Here is a 21161-nt window from a genome sequence, read left to right as displayed (position 1 = left end):
TTTGGGAACCACAAGTTGAAGGTATTTAAACTGCCTGCTTTGACACACTCAAGCAGGCTAATGTAGGACATATGCGATGAAACAGGTGTCTATCCTCTTTCATCATGTTGTTTACTTAAGTTAGCTATTATATTGCTAAAAATGAGTACTATTTTTAAAAAGGAACAAAACAGTCAAATTGAAGGGAAATAAAAATCAAAAAGAACATTGAGATTCATTAAATAAGCTTCACCATCAGACTCATATTTTTAGTTATCTTGTGAAATGTTGAGAGAAGAGCTATATGGACTCATGGCTGACTAAACTGACAGGTGGGTACACTGTAGCTGTTACCTCACCCCAACAAAGCCAAGGCTAGTTTGAGTTCAACATCTTCACTATGGCCCCAATCATATGCTTTAAAACTCTTATCAGAAACAATGGGGTGACGTCACAGACGGTGTGTCCGTATATCATACTGTGTATAGTTGCCCCATGGGGTTTTGGCCAATCAGAGTCAAATCTCTTATGCAGCCTGCCGATTAAAAAGGACATTTAGCTTCAGTAAGAAGTAGGTTAAGTAACACTTTAATTAGTCTGCACTTTCCTCTCTGTTTTGACAAGCTTCAGGATAGTGACAACACTTTTTTCTAAGTTTGTTTCTTGGTGTGTTGCGTTCTACCATGCAACCCTTTTAAAAAGTAGTAAATGAATTTTGATATTGCTGCCGGGCTCACTTTCGGGAATGCACCGTGAGTGTGACACTGATGATGCTGTTAGGGAGCAGAGGGCAGGGCGTCAACCGGTAACTGGAGAGACGAGCTGGCGTTCAGGTCAGGAATACATAGGGAATAAAAACGCTCAAATTTAGCTCCTCAATATGTCTCAATGAGCAGCACTCAGATTTCAAGTGTGAAAGATAGTCTGTATGGTCGTCTTCAACACTAGAAACTGTGCTCCACGAAAATATTGGAAACAAGCGCAGTTGAACCTCATATCTAATCGCTACTAACAGACGGTGGTTCGGTTAGCACAGGGAGAGTCGCACATTACGTTGTTAGGAGAACAGTGAGTGATTTTATGCTGCACTACGTCCGTAGACGTCTGCTTTTCTTGACGTCAGGAGGAGAAGTCTGAGCACACGAGCACAGCATCCACATCGCTCCCACTGGGAAGGAGAGCACTTCACAGCTACACATCGCCATTCAGGTACATTTTTTATCCGTCTCTGTCATCACTTGAATGCATGATCAGTCATCTTTTGACAATAGAACTTGTGCAGCATGTCCAGGTCGCATGTCTGCAACCTCCTGATTTAACCCATAGATGCTGCCTTCCTTTGACTGTCGTACCCTTGAGCGCTGCAGCACGGCTCGCACACCCACACTACCTTCCCCTCTTCTTACTGTAGCCTTTATACTTGCATGATCACCAACACGAAAATCGAACTCGTTTCAGTGTTGCAGACGTATTGCACCGACATATCGTTTTAATTCACACTCAGCCTCCTGCTTGTCATTCACGCCCTGCAGCCTGCATGCAGAGCAGAGCTGCAAAGGTTTCTCAGAGGAATTGCTTCAGTGCACTTAAATTACAGCTCTTGTATTGGTAGGTGTCGGTTTTTATTTAATGATGGGTCTAATTGTTAAAAGCTTCAGATGTTGAAGATAGAGGTCCACCAGCTGGGTTCTGCCTCTCCTGATCATGCATATGTTTCATGAGATGGTTTCACATATGGTCCCCCTTTATGCTGCACTGTTTGCTCTACTTTGAAGCTGTTCTCAGTTGTCAGTTATTATTTGCTGAATTGTACAGGAAAGAGACCTGGCTATTATGGGTTGTGGTTTATGACCCCAGTCGTGGGCACGTCTTCTTGTAAGTGTGCAAGTGTATTTTTTGAGCTGATCCGTTTTGAAATGTGATTTCCTGTTGTTATTTATTACATTTTGCTCATCTGTACAAAGTTCGTAATCTGTTTGACCCTGTCTGGTTAAAATAATGCAGCACACAAGAGTAAAGATTTTGAATTAATAACAGACTGCAGCACAAACCAGGCCTACGACTTCAGTTTTTACGTTCCTAATCCGTCATCTTACATTTGAGAACTTTACTACTTGCGTGTCTAAGCATCCAGTCTAATAAAACATCAGGGTCTTAAACATGCAAGCAAGAGCTATAAAGCAGAACACTTCGAAAGAAAAATCAATGGTTTATTTAATGGCTGAAGGTTTTTATGCAACAGTCACATCAGTCAGCCAAACTGTAATGGACATATTGAACTATTACTGAGGCAGAATGCCACTCTCATTTGTTTAATTAATTGCATTAAGCAGTGCATGAGTGCACATTAACTGTTGTATAATATATTAAGTCAAGTCTCATCTATTGTTTCTCTTCACTGTGTGCTGGAATGATGTCTCATTTTAGAGATAGCAACAGAAAGTGGTTTAAAATGTCTTTATTACCCGTCACAGAAGCACTCACTTTATTAAAAGCCAACAACTCTGTCAGTGTGTCAATCACCGGATATATTTAGCACAGTTCTCCTGATGAAAGATCAGTATTTTGTGAAAAATTGCACCAGGTCAAGATATGATTTTGAGTCTCCTTTAATTCTGTTCTTATTGCCTTGCAGCTGTTGTGTGGCGAATCCTATCCGCATTGTAGGATGCCTCTTGGAGAGGATGGAAATGGATGGAAAAAGAAGACATCAGACATCAAAGAACATTATGACTTCAAAGAAGTGCTGGGAACGTAAGTTGAACACAGAGATAGCACTGGTTTTAGGGTGAGACTGGATTACCTGAGGGGGTAAAGTAGGCCAGCTGCACCAGAGGCCAAAGTCCCTAAAGGGTCCCGAACACTTAAGTTGGCACCAGTTTCAGTTGGTTCTTTGAGTGAAAGGGACATTTTTTTTACCAAGATGTAATCAGGCATTGCATCTTAGTTGATTACAAAAGCTGAAATATACATCAGGTATTGGAGTGAAATGTCACACAAAACCATAGACTGTATAAAACCCATCCGTCATGTGAGCTGAGCTGTGTCTCTGATCGGACAAGCAAACAATCCTTGTAACTTCTAAACTGGCAATAGTGAAATTAGCGTTTCAGACCCAAGACATTTTTGAATCAGGCTGTAAATATGCTTTATAATAACGTATAAGTCTGTTTGTTTGTTTTTTTGGCTGGGGGTGTATGTGACTTCCAGGCTTTTTGCAGCCAGCCTCAAGTGAATTCTCAACGAACTTTTAGCACTTCTGCATAGGCTTCATTTTTTTTAAACCATATGTTGCCCCTAGGGACCAAGCTACATTTATATGTACAAGCCGACTCTGTGAGTTACTAAGTCAATTTGCAGAGAGATTAGAGAAATTAGTTCAATCTTTTTGCTCAAAATGAAGGACAAAAAAGTCAAAGACAGCAATTTGGTTTAAACAAAATGAAAAACTCTTATGAAGCTCCTGTTTGTTGTGGTTGGCTGTGTGGCCTTTGCAGACTTGAAGGTACACAAACACATACATGTGACAAAGTTAGAAAGTTGCATGAGCCACAGAAACTACTCATTCTTTCCCCGTCTGTCTGTGCTGTCATTGCTGAAGCATTCGAGTCTGGACTCACAAGAAACATGACTCATATTTTGGATGTGCCTGTCACTTTTTTCTGGTTAAGCTTGTCTTATTCTTGGCTTTTGTTGGATGCTGACTCAACTGTTTCCCACTCAAATAGAAGCATCCAAACTGAATAATTTTCATGGTCAATGTGACCCCGGTCGGAGAAGTTTAAAAAAAACCTCAAACATTTAAGAGAGATTTGTGTCAGAAGTGAACAAGAGATTGATAAAAAAAAAAAAGGCAGCTCTGATAGAGGAAGTGCTAAACTTGTGTTCTTCTACATGGTTTCACAAGCTATAACGTGGCTATGAATAGTTACACAAGTGTGGTTAGACTGAGTATCATTTGTGAACCCGAGCTTCACAAACTCAACAGCTAACAGCATATCGACTTTAATGGATTCAATATAGCCAGCCAGCTTTGATGCTCTGTTTTGTAAAGAACCAATCAGCTGTGTTTCTGCTATGTGGTAATAAGCACAATGTGGTATACAATTTACTGATATTACAAAGGTTAAAACATCCAGGAAGCCATCCTCACTCTGATTTCATCCCAGGAGGGAGAGTTATGAATGGATTCAGAGCTTCTGCCAGAGCACAAACATTTGTTTTCAAGCTCTTGTTTCATCCTGCCACTTTCCCTAAAAGTACTTTCAGCGCTTCTCTTTTACCACCCACAAGTTACAAATTTACAAACAGCTCAGAAAAGCACAATGAAACCTGTATTTTCTATTTTTTTTATCTTATTTTTTGTCGACTATAATACTTCTTTTACCAAATGTGTCAGAATGAGCTGACACCACATCTACTCATGATTAATTTGTTGGATGAGAGACAAAGTAGAAGCAAAGAAGCCTTGCACTAAGAAGGACAGAAGGAAAGATGACATAAAAGAGGTTGTTTAAAACCTCACTGTCATCACACGTTAAATACAGTAACATTTTGTCCGAAACCATGTACTTGTTCCTGTTATATGAAAAAAATGTATGATTCCTAAATACACCACAAATATACTAGCTTGACATTATAGTTACTGCTTGCTTAACATATTTTAGCTCCAAAAATGAAATCTTAATACAGATTTGGATTCAGCCTTTTAAATTATGCAATAATGTGCAAAATGAATCATCACCCAGCGCAGGGATGTTACAGTTAGGCGTAACTTTCTCTACTCATTTAATCTGTTGGAGCAGTACACTTTATAAGTGGTTGTTGTGTCTGTGATGTCACCAATTTGTTTCTAATACAAAGCCAGTTTGGTAATGCTGACCTCAATCTAGGGTAGTTTGTTTGAGACAAAGATGTAGGTCTTTGGCCTCTTTTCAGACAGCTACAAGTTGTCCATCTGTCATTAAAGTCAGCCATGCCCTTATATGGGTAAAAATCCCAAGTTAAATAACTTTGAAAATAACAAAACTCAACCCATGAACAGTGTGTGCTGATGGAAAAAATAACTATCCTGATCCTATCCTTTCTTGAGCCAAGCCATTTTTGGCTTAGTGTAGGTTGTTCCTTGAATTAAACAGGAAGTTTTGACAAACTGATTGCTCTGGGGGTTAAAATAAAATCAAAACACAGCGCAGTTTATTTACTACACCTAAACATTGGGCTACAAAGTCTTCAGCTGAATAGCATCACTGTGGTTTTCAGTGTACAGCTAAGGATTGCAGAGCTAGCAACACCAGCCTAAAATCCTCTTTGCAAGTTTAAGGCATTATACCTGTGCTGCTCAGACATTGGCACTGTTAGGTGTTTATTTGCAAGTTTACCCAGGCTCAGCCAAGTTTAGCAACTAGTCTACATCTTGGTTGAGTATTTTGGCACTAACCATTTACCAGAGCTACAGCCCCATCTAGTGGTAGGTTGCTGTGTCATGGCTTGGAGACATGAAGCATTTTGGGCCTAAATTAATAAAAATATTAGTATTTCTTAACTGACCAGTTATTCTGGAGCTGACTGGGTTTCATATTTTAGTCAAATAACAAATAAACACTCACAGCACCAACCGAAAGGGGTAAATGTTGCCTTGCAGACAGTACTGATGAGGGCTGGTCTCACACTGACCTGTGACCGCACACTCCAGGGGGATAGGACTGAGCCCAGATGGTCAGGCGGCACCCCTCCAACCGCCCCCAAACTAAGTACAAGTGACCTCACACACGTCCACCTGTGATGACATGAGTGTGCCATATGGAGTGTGGTTGTTTTCTTTCTTCCCTAAATCACACCTGCTTCCCCAGAGAGGCTGCCCAGAATCAGAATTTAATGACTGTGCTACTCTGGTTCTCATCCAAAAAGTGGAACAGCAGTGGGTAGATGACTAGGCTGTCTGGTTCGGTCGAGTGCAGAAGGAGGAGATCAAATCAGGCTCCATCAGCCTGTGTCTGTATTTCAGAGTCATAAATGCTGATAAACCCCGATAACTTCTGTTCTGATTCCTCTACTGGATTTAAAACAGCAACTGTAATTTGAAGTATGATATTAAGGGTTATGCAACGCGGATTGGCTGAGTGTATCACGGGATTGTATGTTCCCATATTCCTGGAAAAACAGGGAAAAAAAAGCTATAGTAATATTCCTTCCCTCTTGTCTCGATAGCTGGACCTGGCAGAGGGCAGATTAAATGTGTTGACAGAAAGCTCCTTATGCTGGTTGAGAAGATTACAGAGGAGCTTTATCCAGGAATTCAGTATGCAAAGTTAATTGATTTATGTTTGAATATTATATTCAGATCCAGCTAATCCTTACAGTTCTACTTCTGTTGGGAGTCCACTTCAGGACGAGCTGTCCTCCAGGTGGCCAGATGGAAAGAATCTCCCTACTCTAAAGCAGCTGTGTCTGTCACTGACAATTTTACAATGCTATTATGTAAGGATAGAGAGTATACAGAGTTTGGAGTATAAGAGTTGGTTTCTGAGTAGAGTCATAAGAGTTTAAATGCATCTATACATCTGTTGCTTTATTTGCCAACTGTAAATGTAACGCTATGGACAAATGTAATGAGCTTTTTGATTCATTGAAGCAAACCATGCAAATGCCAGAATAGTTAGCATCTTAATTCTCTGCCTTATAATGCTGTGTTCACATTGGGAGGGCATTTTTTGATGCATCAGTGAATTGATTCAGCATTGACATTTGCTGGTTTTGGCCCTAAAGCCCTACAACATCTACCATTGGCAAATAAAGTGACATTAACCAGTTTTGAGTGCAGAAGTGTATGTGCTACTACTGATTCAGAGAAGAGATGTTTTTTATTGGACAGAAGAAGTCACACCCTTCATTTTTTTTTCATTTATTTATTTATTTATGGGCAAATGAGAAAGAAAATCTCAGTGGTGTGTAGGTAGTACACCATCTCCAAGAAAAATCATTAGGTTTTTATAGGCTACTAGAAAAAAAACTTAAAGAGAGAGTGTTATGATTTAGGGAGTATTATGATTCCCTCTGATTGGCCAGCCCTCTTGAGGCTTTTTGAGGACCGCCCCTCCAATGTGTCATGAGCCAGTTAGGACGTCCCTTTGCGATGACCTCATCATTTCAACAAGTCTCATGAAGCTCTTGTGCTATTTTTAAGAGCAGATTGTTTTGAGCAGATTACAGATAGATTAAGGGATTTCTTCAACATATGCATATGTTCTGGTTTGAAAATTTACACAGGGATAGTACAGTCATCTAGCATTGTTACTCTATAGCCATGCTTATGGGGAAGAAAATATGGGGAAGAATTATATCCCCATGAGTCTGATCTGGATCCAGTCTAAAATGAAATAAGTTCTCTCTTGGCCCCAGTTATACCTTTCCATCAAGTTTCATGAAAGTCAGACCTTTTTTCCCACAATCCTGTCATGCAGTGTAGTAACACCGAAAAACACCTTCTCAGTGGAGGGAGAGATCAACAACGAAGGGTACGAGGGAGGCCAGTGTTAAGAGTCACTCTGCTGCCCGTGTGTATAATGTGCATAAACATTGTGTCTCTGCTGTTCTAAACACTGTCTGAAAGCACTCATGCTGGTTGGTGTGTTTAGAGTAAAGAGCTGGAGAGTTTAGGGGAGAGAATGTGAACGCACCTTCAGTTTTAATTTTTTAATGAATGGTTGAGTCAAATGCTTTTCTGTTTTTCATAATGAAGTCATTTTGAGAATGAATCAGCGTAATATTTTGAGTGAGCTGTACTGGAGCTTATGCTCACTCATCTCTACTTTCTGCACTCTTTTTCTCACACGCAAACAAAAGCACTCAAACACTCTCTCCCTCACACACACAAACACACACACACACACACACACACACACACACACACACACACACACACACACACACACACACACACACACACACACACACACACACACACACACAAAATAGATTAGTTTAAAAAGAGAAAGCTTTTTTGGGACTTGGAAGTGGGTTTGGCTTGGCTTGAGAGAGGAAAGAGAGCACTCATATTAGATGAAATCGATGGACTGATAGATTCTTGTAACAGTCTACATCAGGTCCAAGGGGCCTGACTTGATTGATATTGCATCCTGTTTTTCCAAAAGTGAGCATCATAAATAATATTTGCCACTGCAACAAGCATCAATCATTCTGAGTGCTATGGGCTTCATTTATTTAACAGTTTTGACCCTTTAGTGATTGTGCAACCACTCCATGAGCCAGCAGCTCAAGAACTATCTTTGCCAATTATAAAATAAAGATTTACAAAGAGTTAAAATGAAAGTCCAGTGCATGCCGGAATTTTTTATCTAAACAACACCAATTTGATGGATGGTAAATGACCCACAGGTATGTGAGAAATCAGTGAGTCCAGTGAACAGATGTCTTTAGAGGAGGAACGATGTGTGTACCCCAGAGAAACACACAAGTCACTCGATGCTTATGACTGCATTGTCTGTTGACACTTACCAGACTGTGAAATATAAAGACATGAACATGTGTCAATAAACCAGAAACCCTCCAAAATCAAAAAGATTATACCATGGTTTCACTATAAACACAAAATCCTCCATAGTGAGTCCATGTTTTAACCTTGGCCGTAAACCAACTTTTTTCATGTAATACCCAAAGTAAAAACTGGATTTAGATTATCAGCAGTTAAAACTATTTCTTTGCAGTCAAACCTTGTTACCTGAAGTTGGATAAAGAAAATACATTTAATAACATCATCAGATGTCGCCGGTGTTTCAGTGTAAAGTGTGACCCTGTTGTCTCAGCCAACCATCAATGACAGGTTTGGCTGAGAGGCACCAGTTAGCAGCGTCACTATTTTCTCTAAAACATCGGTGGCTCTGTAATGATCATAACTCGATAGAAGTTGACTCCATGGTATAGTATAGTTTCTGCCAACTGATCATAATACAATCAGGCATTTTTTTGGTGCTTACAGCTTTAATCTAGAGTTTAAAGAATGCTAACTCATCTGAATGAATGGAGCTACACGCTACTTCTGTTGCCAAAATGCGCACACACATTTTACGATGACGTCGTCTTTTATTGGTCTATAGGTTAAGCTGCTAACAGTCTAAATGAAGGTGGTGCAGCTCAATGCTGGGACTCTAAAGTACTTTTTCTAACACTTGTTTTGGTTTTATTGGAATGCAACTTTATTTACTAACAGCCCATCATACTAAATTTCCTAATGATATAATGTGAGATGATGTCTCAAAGCCATGGAAGACAGAAATAGGAGCACGCTTATCAAAGTGAAAGCACTGAGAGGCTCTGACAGTGATATGAGAATGTGTGAATCAATATTTTCCCATAAGGACAGCTGGGACTTCAGTGTCTCCAACAACAACTTGTGTTTGCGTGTGTTTATGTGGGTCTATGTGTGTATGAGAGGGAGAGAGAGAGAGTGTGTGTGTATGTGTGTGTTTTGTGCAGAGAACCATGCTGTTGTGTTCATGTTGTGCTGATGGCTTTCGGGCAGACACCATCACACTGTTACAGATGCATCATAAACAGACACAGGCTGTTACGTAATGCGTAGTCCGTCCGTCTGTCTGTCTGCCCATCTCTCTGTCTGTCTACCTACTTGCCTGTCTGTCTGCCTTATCTGTGTAAAAATATCTAAAAATATACAGTCCTTCTCATGCATTCAGAAACAAAGTGAGCGTCAGCTCTGAGTCTGGAGACCAGTGACTCATATAAATCGTATTATCTATTTAATGTCTGAACAACAACTCAATGTGCATGCTAGGATTACTTCATGGTTTCAGAATCAGATGGAATTATATGTCAAGGTATTGACTGCCTATTTGCAATTGCAGGTAGGATAATAAATGTTATAAAACAATTAAAATCACAAAAAACTTCAATCTGTACATCATTATTCTTCTACACTGTCTTGTCTTACATCATCTGTTCAGCACAGCTACAGCCGCGTCCTCCTTTTCCTCTTTTCAGTGTTTCCTTCTTGAAACCCCCTGAGAGCAAACCCCCACTGTGTCTGGTAGAAATTAGCAACTGTATGTTTAATTACAATGTGTCTCACAGCAACAGCAGCAAACCCTGCATGCAAGCACTTTTTTTTATTTCGGGGCTATTATTAAAGCAAGGATGAAATCATCGGCAGAATAAACTTAAGCCAAAATGTGTAATAAGCTTTCTTACAGTAGTACAAGCAGGCCATGGGTTTCTCTATCTCTGACATTCCTCAATACTTATGTTTCAGTGACGGTTAAACAGGTAGTCAAAAATTGCTGAATAAATAAATACATGAATAAATGTAGCAATTCAACAAACTTGATGATAGAACTGACTAAAAAAGATATCAGTACTTAACTACGTTGTTACTACCAGAACGGAATGCTCTGTTTGGCCAACTCTTCCTTGTATCATGTTGACTTGTTTTGAAGCTAACAAGATAAACTTTGCTAGCTTGAAATGATAAATAAACAAAAAAGTTAAAGAATCTAACCTCATTTTTATACACATGACATCAAATAAGTAATTTTAACTAAACTTCTCAGAACAATGTACATTTGATGAGACTAAGGATGATGACAGAAACCATGTTTGAAAAGTATAATTCGGGCGTGTATTGTAGCCAAGGGGCAACGTCTGGTTGGAAAAAATGCGGAAGTGCTAAAAGTTGCTGTTCATTGAGAATCTGCTTGAGGCTCGCTGCAGAGAGACCGGAGGTCACGTACACATGCAGCCATAAAAGCAGACTTTTACGGTATCAAGAAGCATATTTACAGCCTGGTTCAAAAAACAGCTTGGGCCTAAAACACTGATTTCACTATAGGCACACACTGAGCGGTGAGTGGACTTTTTCTAACACTGCGGTCTAGAGGTTATTAGGAACGGTTGATTGTCTAGTCAGAGACACACCTCAGGTCACACGACTGCCGGGCTCCCTGTAGCTGTTCAAAAGGAAACTCACAGCGTCACATTAAATGTGGCAGGGTCTGCAGATTGGCTTTGTTTCACTGTTTCAAGAACAGACGGGTGACGTCGCAGAGGCTACGTCCATGTTTTATTCAGTCTTTGATTGTAGCCTATACTGATACTAGTGAGTAGGGGAAACATTAATTGTTTTGGCTTCACTTTTAGGGGGCTGTTAAGTCATCCATTGCTTTGTTTTTCAGTAATAGCACTCAAATAAGAGGAAGCTAATACTGTCAGTGAGTCAGGGAGAAAAGGAAACTTTAGATTGTTTTGTTCACAAACTGCAGCCCATTATATTTTTATAATTCATAATAATCTGGTTTAAGGCAACACATAAAGCAAAGGCTACTCTTGGTTTTTTTTTTTTTTTTCATTCAAAACATCCACTCAGACTCTATAGATTTTTGCTCAGTACTAATAGAAGTGCGGTGCTCTTTACTCCTCTGAGGGAATCTGGTCCATAAATGCTGCAGACTTAAACACATTAACATGCTTTTACAGGTCGATGAGTGTCAGAGCTTTATTCAGTTTGGCTTTGAGATTATTTTAGAAACTTAAGAGAACGAAACCAGAGATGTGAGTGTGAACTATCTCTCCTGGTGTGCATCGGCTTCTCTGTGTTTCTGCTGCTCTGCTTTGTTGAGCACAAGATGGCCACGGTACAGACATATGAAGGATTACCACAGATCCACACAGAGCATTTACTAAGACAGCGGCGCTCTGCATCCGTCGTTTTATTTCACATTGCAGATTTAGCTTAAGGACTGTGCGCATTCTGCGCAGTGTGGCAGAGGAGGAGATATCTAGAGAAGCATTGAACCTCCGCTGTGCATTGCATGACAGCGCTGTTTCACTCATATGTAAAGGATCCCTGCGGCTGCTAACAACGTGTGTGCGTGTGTGTTCAGGCCTCCTCCTGAGCTTCCTCCCACGCTCCTGTAGGGTGACCGTGTAAATACACACTATTCTCCTTCTCACCGTCACCATAATCCATAATGCAGTCTAGTCTCCCAAGGAAACTACATTTACTGTATCTATTATTCAATGGACTATAAATAGTGTCTATTATTCCTTTAAAACAACTGATATTTCTATAAATATCTGGATGTTGCTGTTGCTTCACCTCCTGAGCTTTTTCTCAAGCCCTCAAAATCTCCCTGTAATGTAACCGTTTTGAATTATTCATGTAAACACAGCTCTCTCTCAAACACATGCTCATACACACACTTATACACAGATGGCTGAATGGAGGGTATTTTGAGCCCATTTTTAAAAGCTTTGTTGTTGTGGGTAGTTCAGAGATATTTTTAAAAGGTTCTTAAAATCTTGTAAATGGACTTTTTTTAGTGTGGGAGTCGCACAAAAAATGAATTGGCAAAGCTATCAGGAAGAAAATTGTGCTTTTAGTGGCTTTTTTGTCTTTTAAAGCCACCCTGGCCCGCAGCCTGAGAAGAATAAATCCTACTTTGTCCATTTCACCCCACACTCCCACACATTCCTTTTCTTTTCTCTAATGTGTGTGTGTGTGTGTGTGTGTGTGTGTGTGTGTGTGTGTGTGTGTGTGTGTGTGTGTGTGTGTGTGTGTGTGTGTGTGTGTGTGTGTGTGTGTGTGTGTGTGACTGTTTCAGGGGCGCTTTCTCAGAGGTGGTTCTAGCAGAGGAGAGGGGGACCCAGAGGCTGGTGGCCATCAAGTGCATCCCCAAGAAAGCACTGGAAGGCAAGGAGAACAATATCGAGAATGAGATCGCTGTACTACACAGGTGAGGTCGCCTGAGCTGAGTTGACGCACGTCTGGCAGGAGGGATAAAGCCGGTCCATGCGCAAACTGATGAAGCACATACATGCAAGGGGGTCAATTGAATGTGTGACTAAATGCATGGTGTCAGTAGAAACAGTAGGATTGTGCACCGGAAATGTCAGGAGTAAAAGAAGATAGACCTATTTTTAGTGTCCCTGTTGCCAGGGTAACAGCACACAGAGGCGGAGATGGTGTTGGAGTTCCCCGCAGCAGTGTGTTGAAGAAAGAGAAAGAGACATAGAGGGTGGAGATGTGGAGGAGGAGGAGAAGGAGGAGGAGAGGGTATGGAAGTAGGAGAGAGATATGGAGGAAAGGGACGAGTAGTGTTGGGCCAAATCTTTTGAATTCAGCATCTAATAAAAAAAATAATAAAGACAGCAGAGTGACAAAAAGTAGAATAAAAAATCTGATCTGAAAGGTTTTTCTGTTTCTACTGAAAGTCACAGGAGGCTTTCTCAGCTGCTGTCGGTGTATTCAGATGCTCTCAGTCTGACTCGCGAGCCAGAGGAGTTGCTCTTCAGTCTGTTGGGGGATGATTCATAACAATAAATGATCCATTGAATCCGAGGGCCCCATAGCTCTAATCTCTAAAGCTGTCTGCTGTTAAAGCTTCCCGCTGCACACACTGGTCACTGTCAATCCCACCAAGAGGCATGAACTTAATCTCCACTGTGTTTCATGTGGGTGGCGTCTTTTACTTTACGTGTGAGGAGAAACTCACAGGTGTGATTCAAAATTTACTGTAGAGGGTCTCTTTAGAGCGAGCACTCTAAATCTGAATTATGCAACAAGAATGCCATCTGGTGTCCAACTGACAGTAAGCATTAGAGAAATGTGGCTCAATTAAAAATGCAACATCTCTTATCTAATGTGTTTTTCTTCCCATTTTATCTTCCTCAGAATCAAGCACCCCAATATTGTTTCACTGGAGGACATCTTTGAGAGTACATCTCATCTGTATCTTGTCATGCAGCTGTGAGTTCAATCTCCTCAGGTTACACAAGGCACAGTTATACAATAGAAGCTGTGCTATTCAGGACGGAGATGAGTGTTTTTTTTATGATTATAAACAGCGATGACAGATTTTTGTCTGTCATCTTTTGATTTGGATCAAATTTCTTATCATATTTATAAAGCAAAAAACAGTCTTTTGATTGACATCTTGTGTGTTGCAAGTCACAATTTTAAAATCATTCTATATTTTCTAATGTAAACACTTCAATTCACCTCACATATTTGCTTACTGAAGCATCAACATTTGAGTGTTAAAGTTTTCAGCTCTTAAATAAAAAGCTTCTCATTTTGATTTTTTTGTTTTTTTTTTCCTTTTGGATTGATTTGTTGTCATGTTTTTTTCCCCTGATTTTTGCCTGTCAGGGTTTCAGGAGGTGAGTTGTTTGACAGGATTGTTGAGAAAGGTTTCTACACAGAGAGAGACGCCAGCCAGCTCATCCACCAGATCTTAGATGCAGTCAAATACCTTCATGACATGGGGATTGTCCACAGAGACTTAAAGGTATCACTGCCCTAGAAAGACAAAAAAAAGGCTTAATGCTGACCTTTTTCTTCAAATGTGAAAACCTCATCCTTTATTGTTTCACCTTTCTTTGCAGCCAGAGAATCTTCTGTACTACAGTATGGACGAGGACTCCAAAATCATGATCAGTGACTTTGGACTGTCAAAAATTGAGGACACAGGCAGTGTCATGTCTACAGCCTGTGGTACTCCAGGATACGTGGGTAAGTGAGACTCTCTCCAGCCCCTGTCTCCCTCTCCTCCTCTCTTTCATGTTGGCTCAGCACTTCTGTTCAAGCTGATATCCCCTCTTTATTCATGGCATTGTGAGAGGCTCTTTCATCCACCACTCAGTCAATTGTAAGTGTTTCAGAAGAGCTCTTTACCTGTTCAACATGACCAGACAGATCACATGCTATGACTGAGAGGTTAAGACTACTTAATTTACCCTCATGGATGCTGTGTATGTGTGTTTATGTGCTTCACAGCTCCCGAGGTGCTCGCTCAGAAGCCGTACAGCAAAGCGGTGGACTGTTGGTCCATAGGAGTTATTTCATATATCCTGTGAGTCTCAGCTCATTTATCTTAAAGTGATGCATTAAGTAAGTGTCATATCCTTATGGTGCTCTAACATGGCTCCTTCAGGTTGTGTGGATATCCTCCGTTTTATGATGAAAATGATGCCAAGCTATTTGAGCAGATTCTGAAAGCAGAGTACGAGTTCGACTCTCCATACTGGGATGACATCTCAGATTCAGGTACAAACAATCCCTGTGAACACATTTCTGAAAGTGGAGTGAACTTCTGCAACATTGGCTTTATTTCTGTCTGCAGCCAAAGACTTCATCTGCCACCTGATGGAGAAAGAGCCTATGAAGAGATACACATGTGAGCAGGCCCTTCAACATCCATGGTAGGAGAGTCGAAGTACTTTTTATCGTTATACCTTAAAACGATACAGAAACATCCAAACATGCTTCTCTTTCCCATATGCTTATCCATACTGTTCTTAACTGAAAGTACAAAAAAATGGGCGTTTTATTTTAATTAACATCAGGGGAAAAACAACTTGTATGAAATACTTATATAACGTTCAGAGATGATGCAGAATACCATGCAAAAATATTTTTGGCTGGATAGCTTTTATACAAAAAGTATAACCATAATAAGTGATTTAGGGTTGAGTGCAACAAGCAGTTCAAATATATTTCTTTAGGCTCATGAAGTTTGTAATGGTCATTGATTTTTACACATTGACTGTAAAAGCTTAAAAATAAATTAACAAAGGCTTGTTGAAGAGTTTCCAACTTGTTAAAATCAATCAATATTTATTTAAACAGTGCCAAATCACAGCAAATGTTACCTGGAGACACTTTTTAAAATAGTATATCATTAACAAACACAAAACATCAAGACAAGATAAGAAGTCTTCGCTCATTTCAGCCCTTAATTACACTGACTGGTAGATGTTTCCAAAGGAGAGGAGTCTGCTAACTGAGCCAAAAACTAACACGATTGATAAAATCTATACTTTTTTTCATTTGAAATTGCTACTGGTGTGAAAGTGTTTGAGAGAACTCACCATATTTTTAAGACATTTTCTAAAGCAGACTCCTTAGGAAAAGACTTTTCTTTGATAGAACAGGAAAACTTGGCACAGGTGTACAAGGCAAACACTGCCAAAAAAGTTTACATTTAAGATTTAAGTTGGAGTCCTCTGTAGAGCATTATATCCCCTTGAAAAGTGGAACAAGTACCAAAAACAGCACACTTTTGATTTTCTGCATGTTTTATCAGACCCACCAACAAAGTATATTCAGTTTAATCATACGTTTATGACAAATCAAAGCATCAGCTTTTTGCATTCTTAAAGTAAGAACAATATAATGTATATAATGTATTTACTGTGAGATCGTGCCTAGCACTTTTTATAATCTTCAGCTGCGTGTAAATTCTCACCATTCTTGTTGACTCTGCAGGATCTGTGGAGACACGGCTCTGGACAAGAATATCCATGAATCTGTCAGCGCTCAAATCAAGAAGAACTTTGCTAAAAGTAAATGGAAGGTCAGTGCAAAGAACAACCTGCTGATAGAGCAGTATGAAGATTGGCAGGAGCTCCTGCACATTCTGTATGCTGGTGCTGTTTCTATCCCTTAGTAGCTGTCAGACATGAAAGGTGCCTCACCCTCTCCCTTGCTCTCCTCTCTTCATCCCTCCATCTCTCCATGCAGCAAGCATTTAATGCTACAGCAGTGGTGCGCCACATGCGGAGGCTGCAGCTGGGCACGAGTCTCGAGGGAACCAGCCAGATCACTCCCACCAGTCCCTGCCATGGACTTCTGCTCCCAGAGGAGGAGGAAGAGGAGGAGGAGGACGAGCTTGGGAATGGGGAGGAGGAGAGCTGTAAGTTCACCTTCAGGTAGAATGCCACACAGTAAACACTGTGTGTTTGAAGATGTAAATGGGGATTTTAGATTAAGTTTGGATAATTTGGTAAAATGGAACATATAGTTTGTATTCTTGTACCGTTAAAGATACTGATATTGCCATTTTTGACTTGTAAATACTGATGCTGTTAACAGTCAAGTTATTTCTGACTAGAAACATTGGACTCTACTGACAGTGCTAAAATATTCCACTTGGCGCCTTGCTGTGGAAGAAAACTAAACAAATCAGGAAGCTCTAAGACTGCCAAAGCCAGCAGTTAAAAAAAAATGTAACCTGCTTTAACTAAAACCTGCTGTAGGTTATTCCTACTTTTTATCCTTCAACTAAAAACTCTGATATATCAACTTTCTTCCATGAACAAAAACCCAATTTACAAAGCTCCTGACTTACCCTTTGTTCCCACTTGTTTTGCTCTGACTTGCAGTGTCCCACTATGAAGATGGTCGCCGTGGGAGCACCGAGGGCAGCGCAGACCGGGACAGCCTGAGAAGCTGCACCTACTGCTGCAGGCCGGCAAGTCGCGTCTGAGCACAACCTCCTGTTGTCATGGTGACATTGTATCCCTGGAGCGCCCAGAGCCTGCCCCGCCCAGTCTGGCCAGGAATGCAGAGTAGCTATCAGACAGGGTCCACAGCAAGCAGGTCACTGTCCCAGTTTGGGAAACATGCCACTGTTTTTTGTCCAAAAAAGAACCATAAAACACAAAACATAAACACACTCTGACGTGAGACTCACATGTAAATTCTAACTGTTCTACAGAACAGAATGCATGGCTGGTTTTCTCAGAAAATAAACAGGCCTCTCTGCATGAGTACTCTGAATTAAACCCCATAACAGCTAAACATGAAGTCTTGCATTGTGCACACAGACTGTATAAAAAGATGGATGACGTGACAGTTTGTAAAGGTGAAGCCAAAACATTAGAATTCCTCTTAATAATTGGCTGCAGTGTAGGACATAAAGCCTGCCCTCACCTTGTTAATGGCTGGGACATTGATCAGAATTTAAATGTAAATCACACTTTAAAAAATTACGGCCTTGCATTTGTTATTTTAAAGGTCAAAAAAGACGAGGTGTTTTGCTATAATTGTCTGCGATTCCTACAGTGCTCTGAAGCAGGGTAGGGGAGAGACACCAAAGGAAAACATTCCAAATGCTTTTTATTAATCATTCCCGAGTGTCTGTCACGAACAACCAACACAAGGATGTGTTTGGTTGTAGGTTGTAGACTGCACCATCATCTCAGCAAGTTGATAAAGGTTTTAATTTTCAATGTAGTGGGCATCTTTAGGTTCCACCAGCCAGATCACTTCTTCTGTATATATCACCAGCATAAGACGTCAGGATATTTCAGCTTCATTTTTATTAATATTGGGACAGACACGTTGCCCATGTTTATATACAGTCAGTGATTGTCCAGTAGTAGCAGACAGGGTGAACATTGCTAGGTGCAGATCCAGACCTGTTGGGGTGGCCTAAGTGGTGCACAGACTCATGAAGAAACATGAAGTATGTTTGCAAGCAGATGCATCACTTACACTATCGATAACATCCCTGTCTCATCCAGTTACATCTACTTTTATTGCTAACAGTTAAAGTAATTAACAGATGTTCTGTTCATTTTGACGTATCTTTAAAAGAGATGTTCATTCAAAGTCTCAGTTATAAGTACACAAAGAAGCCAAAATAGTAGACTTTATCTTAAATGTCAACATGAAACAGTCAATCAAAGATTCCAGGGTAAATAAGAACTTAAAAGGGGCCCAGGTGCCACCCCTTTTGGATCTGCACATCACAATTACTGGTTCTGGATGTCTGATCTAGCAAGTTTAGAGTCTTATTTGCAGACCAAGCAGTGACCTGAAAGCAGCCTTCTCCTTCACTTTGGTTCTAACATTTTGTGTCACATCTACCTCTAACTGCAACTTCTGTCTGTTCACACCCTCTAAAGCAAAGGCAGCGCCTTGCCAGACAGGGCACAAAGAGGGAAACAGTGCTGAAAGCTACTCCTGCATGTCTTGATATCCATCAGTGTGGCTGATAGTGTGTCACCAATATTGTAGCTATTGAGTTTATCTGAAGGAACGCATTCACAATTTAATGAGTTCAGTTTGATCACACTGTCTTTTTTCTCATCCAGGGATTGTTGTATTTTTCAACCTGGGCCCTGTTTTTATTTTTAACTTTAAAAGTTTGAGTCGGCTGCCAATACAAGTTATGCTCTCACTTAAAATGCAAACATAAGGCCCAGGATGAACAACATAAACTCTCTGTTTCATCATAAATATTTTCAGTTTTCTTTTAAAGCCTATGTTGTAGAAAAGGGTGTGAATGTGAGGGGTTTAGGCTCTATATTCTGGCTCAGACTGGGTTTGTGAAGGGTGGTTCTAACCTAGAGTGTCTGCATGCTTTTTGGGGGGAGGGGTCATTCAATGATATAAATATGAAAAGGAGACTTTTGTTTTCTAAGTTTTATGGCTGTTCTGTTACCAGAGGCTCAAACTGAGATCCCTTATACAAGCCTGTGAAATCACAGGTACAAGACCACAAGGAAGGAATGATTTCAATGAAGCAGAGATTAAAAAAAGAAGAAAAAAAGCCATCATATTCATATTATGATCATTCTGTTTCTAAAAAAGCGTTTGATTCCTGCATGTCGTCAGTCTCTGGGTCATACGCTGTGTGTCAGGATCTCAGTCTGGGCGCTCCGCCTGCTCTGTGCTGTGCACCTCTAGTGGAAGAAGTTTCGGTCTACTGTTTGCATGACCTGGTTAAATATGTTTACATGAATGATGATCAATAAATATAAACACACATGATTATTATTATTACTCTGTTGTATTGAAAAAAAGATGTAATACTGTAATTTTGAGCTATATAATGTGAAGTGAGTAACAGCAGAAGTAACGTTGTTGACTAAGTACAACACAGCACAGTGGACTTATCATTTGCATTGACTCAGATGGACTGTACCTGAGTGATTTTTCTCCCCTTATTTGAAACCCAGATGCTTTTTTTCCAGTCGGTTTTCTCACTGAAACTCATGTTGAATGTTGTTAACATTTTTTTCACCATCTGATACCCAGGCACAAGCAGAAAACAGACATCCTAAAGTGCCAGCCACGGTTCAACACGTATAGATGGTGCTGGAGGCATCACCTGTCAGCTATGGGAGTAGCCCTCATCATGGATTTGTCCTCCTCCAGAGTAAATAAACTAAAGCCATAAAAAGAAGTAGGAATGTTGAACTCTGCATTCAGATTTGCTGTCATCTCATGGTTTTAGGACTCAGATGAAGGATGGCAATGATTCAAGAGCATGTTTATTGTAGACAAGAAAAGAGGCACAAGACTCCCTACAACTCACAAAAAATAAAAATCTTTCTGTTATTGAGTTCAGGTATGTCATTGCATCATAAAATACCATATGTTAACTGTACAGATACACAACCAGCTCATAAACCCATTTCAAACCACTTTCCCTGATCTGTACGGGATCATAGTTCAGCAAAATGAAGGCATCTCTGGATTCACATGACTGTAATCGTGGAAAATATGCAAACTGTGTGTGAAGGGCTTCATGTCAACTGTAAGATAGCCACTGATGATGACTTTGTTATGATAACGGCTGTTATTTGTTTGGTACTAACCTTCTGTTGAACTGGGATTTGTTTCCACTTGGCTGTTTGTTTGGATCTTATTTTTTCAAAGCTTGTTTTACCCATAACAAACACATTGAAATGCATAAAAGAAACACATGTATATTATATATATAAATATAAATATAAGTATATATTGTATATCCTTTTTTGTAAAAGCTGTTTTGAGCTACAAATGTATGGATGCAATGCATCATGGGTTATTGAAGAAGATGTAAGAAAATACGATGATTTGTACCCACAGAGCTACTACTGCAGGAAATGAAATAAAACTTCCTTGTCTATGCATTGTGTGTTCTATCATCATTCCTTGTTCTGTCCATAAGTGAAAACAAATTTATATGTATACAAGAGTCAAACACAAATTTTGACTTATGATTCGAAAGTCTGCCCTTGTTGTTCCCTCCACCTTAATTACTCTAATTCATTTTACCTATGTCTGATTAGCTTGTGTGTATTTGTGCTGTCTCAAACCGGATATTTCTCTAGGTACACTAACATGAAGTGAACTGCGTACACTCTGTACTAATTTGAATAGAGCACAAAGCCTCACAGGGTAGTGTTGTCTCAAATTTAACACTGCTGCTTCACACTTACTGACAGTGACAATCACATTTCACAACCCTTTTCAGGTTTTCTTCTGTTATCAATTTATTGCAACCATTGTTTGAATTATTCCCGCCCTTTCCTTTACGTAGCCAGTATGGCGACCAGTGAGGGTGAGAAGTGTCTTATGGGAAGCCCATTGAACATAA

General features: G+C 40.1%; 1 protein-coding gene across 1 annotated transcript; it reads left to right on the top strand.

The window, feature by feature from the left end:
• The first annotated feature begins 795 nt into the window (after nucleotides 1-795).
• On the top strand, nucleotides 796-20677 carry camk1a (calcium/calmodulin-dependent protein kinase Ia). The gene is made up of 12 exons (XM_074674855.1): nucleotides 796-1188; nucleotides 2615-2733; nucleotides 12612-12743; nucleotides 13682-13756; nucleotides 14159-14297; nucleotides 14395-14521; nucleotides 14786-14861; nucleotides 14943-15055; nucleotides 15132-15210; nucleotides 16277-16364; nucleotides 16532-16703; nucleotides 17173-20677. Exons 2-12 carry the CDS (start codon nucleotides 2648-2650, stop codon nucleotides 17274-17276), a joined length of 1191 nt encoding a protein of 396 aa, XP_074530956.1. The 5' UTR covers nucleotides 796-1188; nucleotides 2615-2647; the 3' UTR covers nucleotides 17277-20677.
• The last annotated feature ends 484 nt before the right edge of the window (nucleotides 20678-21161 follow it).

This window comes from Halichoeres trimaculatus, unplaced genomic scaffold (genome assembly GCF_033239565.1).
Source record: "Halichoeres trimaculatus isolate MK-OKI-2021-1 unplaced genomic scaffold, fHalTri1.1 fHalTri1_scaffold_1, whole genome shotgun sequence".
Classification (NCBI taxonomy): domain Eukaryota; kingdom Metazoa; phylum Chordata; class Actinopteri; order Labriformes; family Labridae; genus Halichoeres; species Halichoeres trimaculatus.
Note: the sequence above shows the minus strand (reverse complement) of the source record. Positions and strands in the feature narration are given on the sequence as shown.

What these genes read in the sequence shown, in the direction of transcription:
- camk1a (XM_074674855.1), top strand. Translation starts at nt 2,648, where the DNA reads ATGCCTCTTGGAGAGGATGGAAATGGATGGAAAAAGAAGACATCAGAC. An exon ending in TGGTACTCCAGGATACGTGG is followed by an intron (nt 14,522 to 14,785) that starts GTAAGTGAGACT and finishes TGTGCTTCACAG; the next exon opens with CTCCCGAGGTGCTCGCTCAG. An exon ending in GAATGGGGAGGAGGAGAGCT is followed by an intron (nt 16,704 to 17,172) that starts GTAAGTTCACCT and finishes TCTGACTTGCAG; the next exon opens with TGTCCCACTATGAAGATGGT.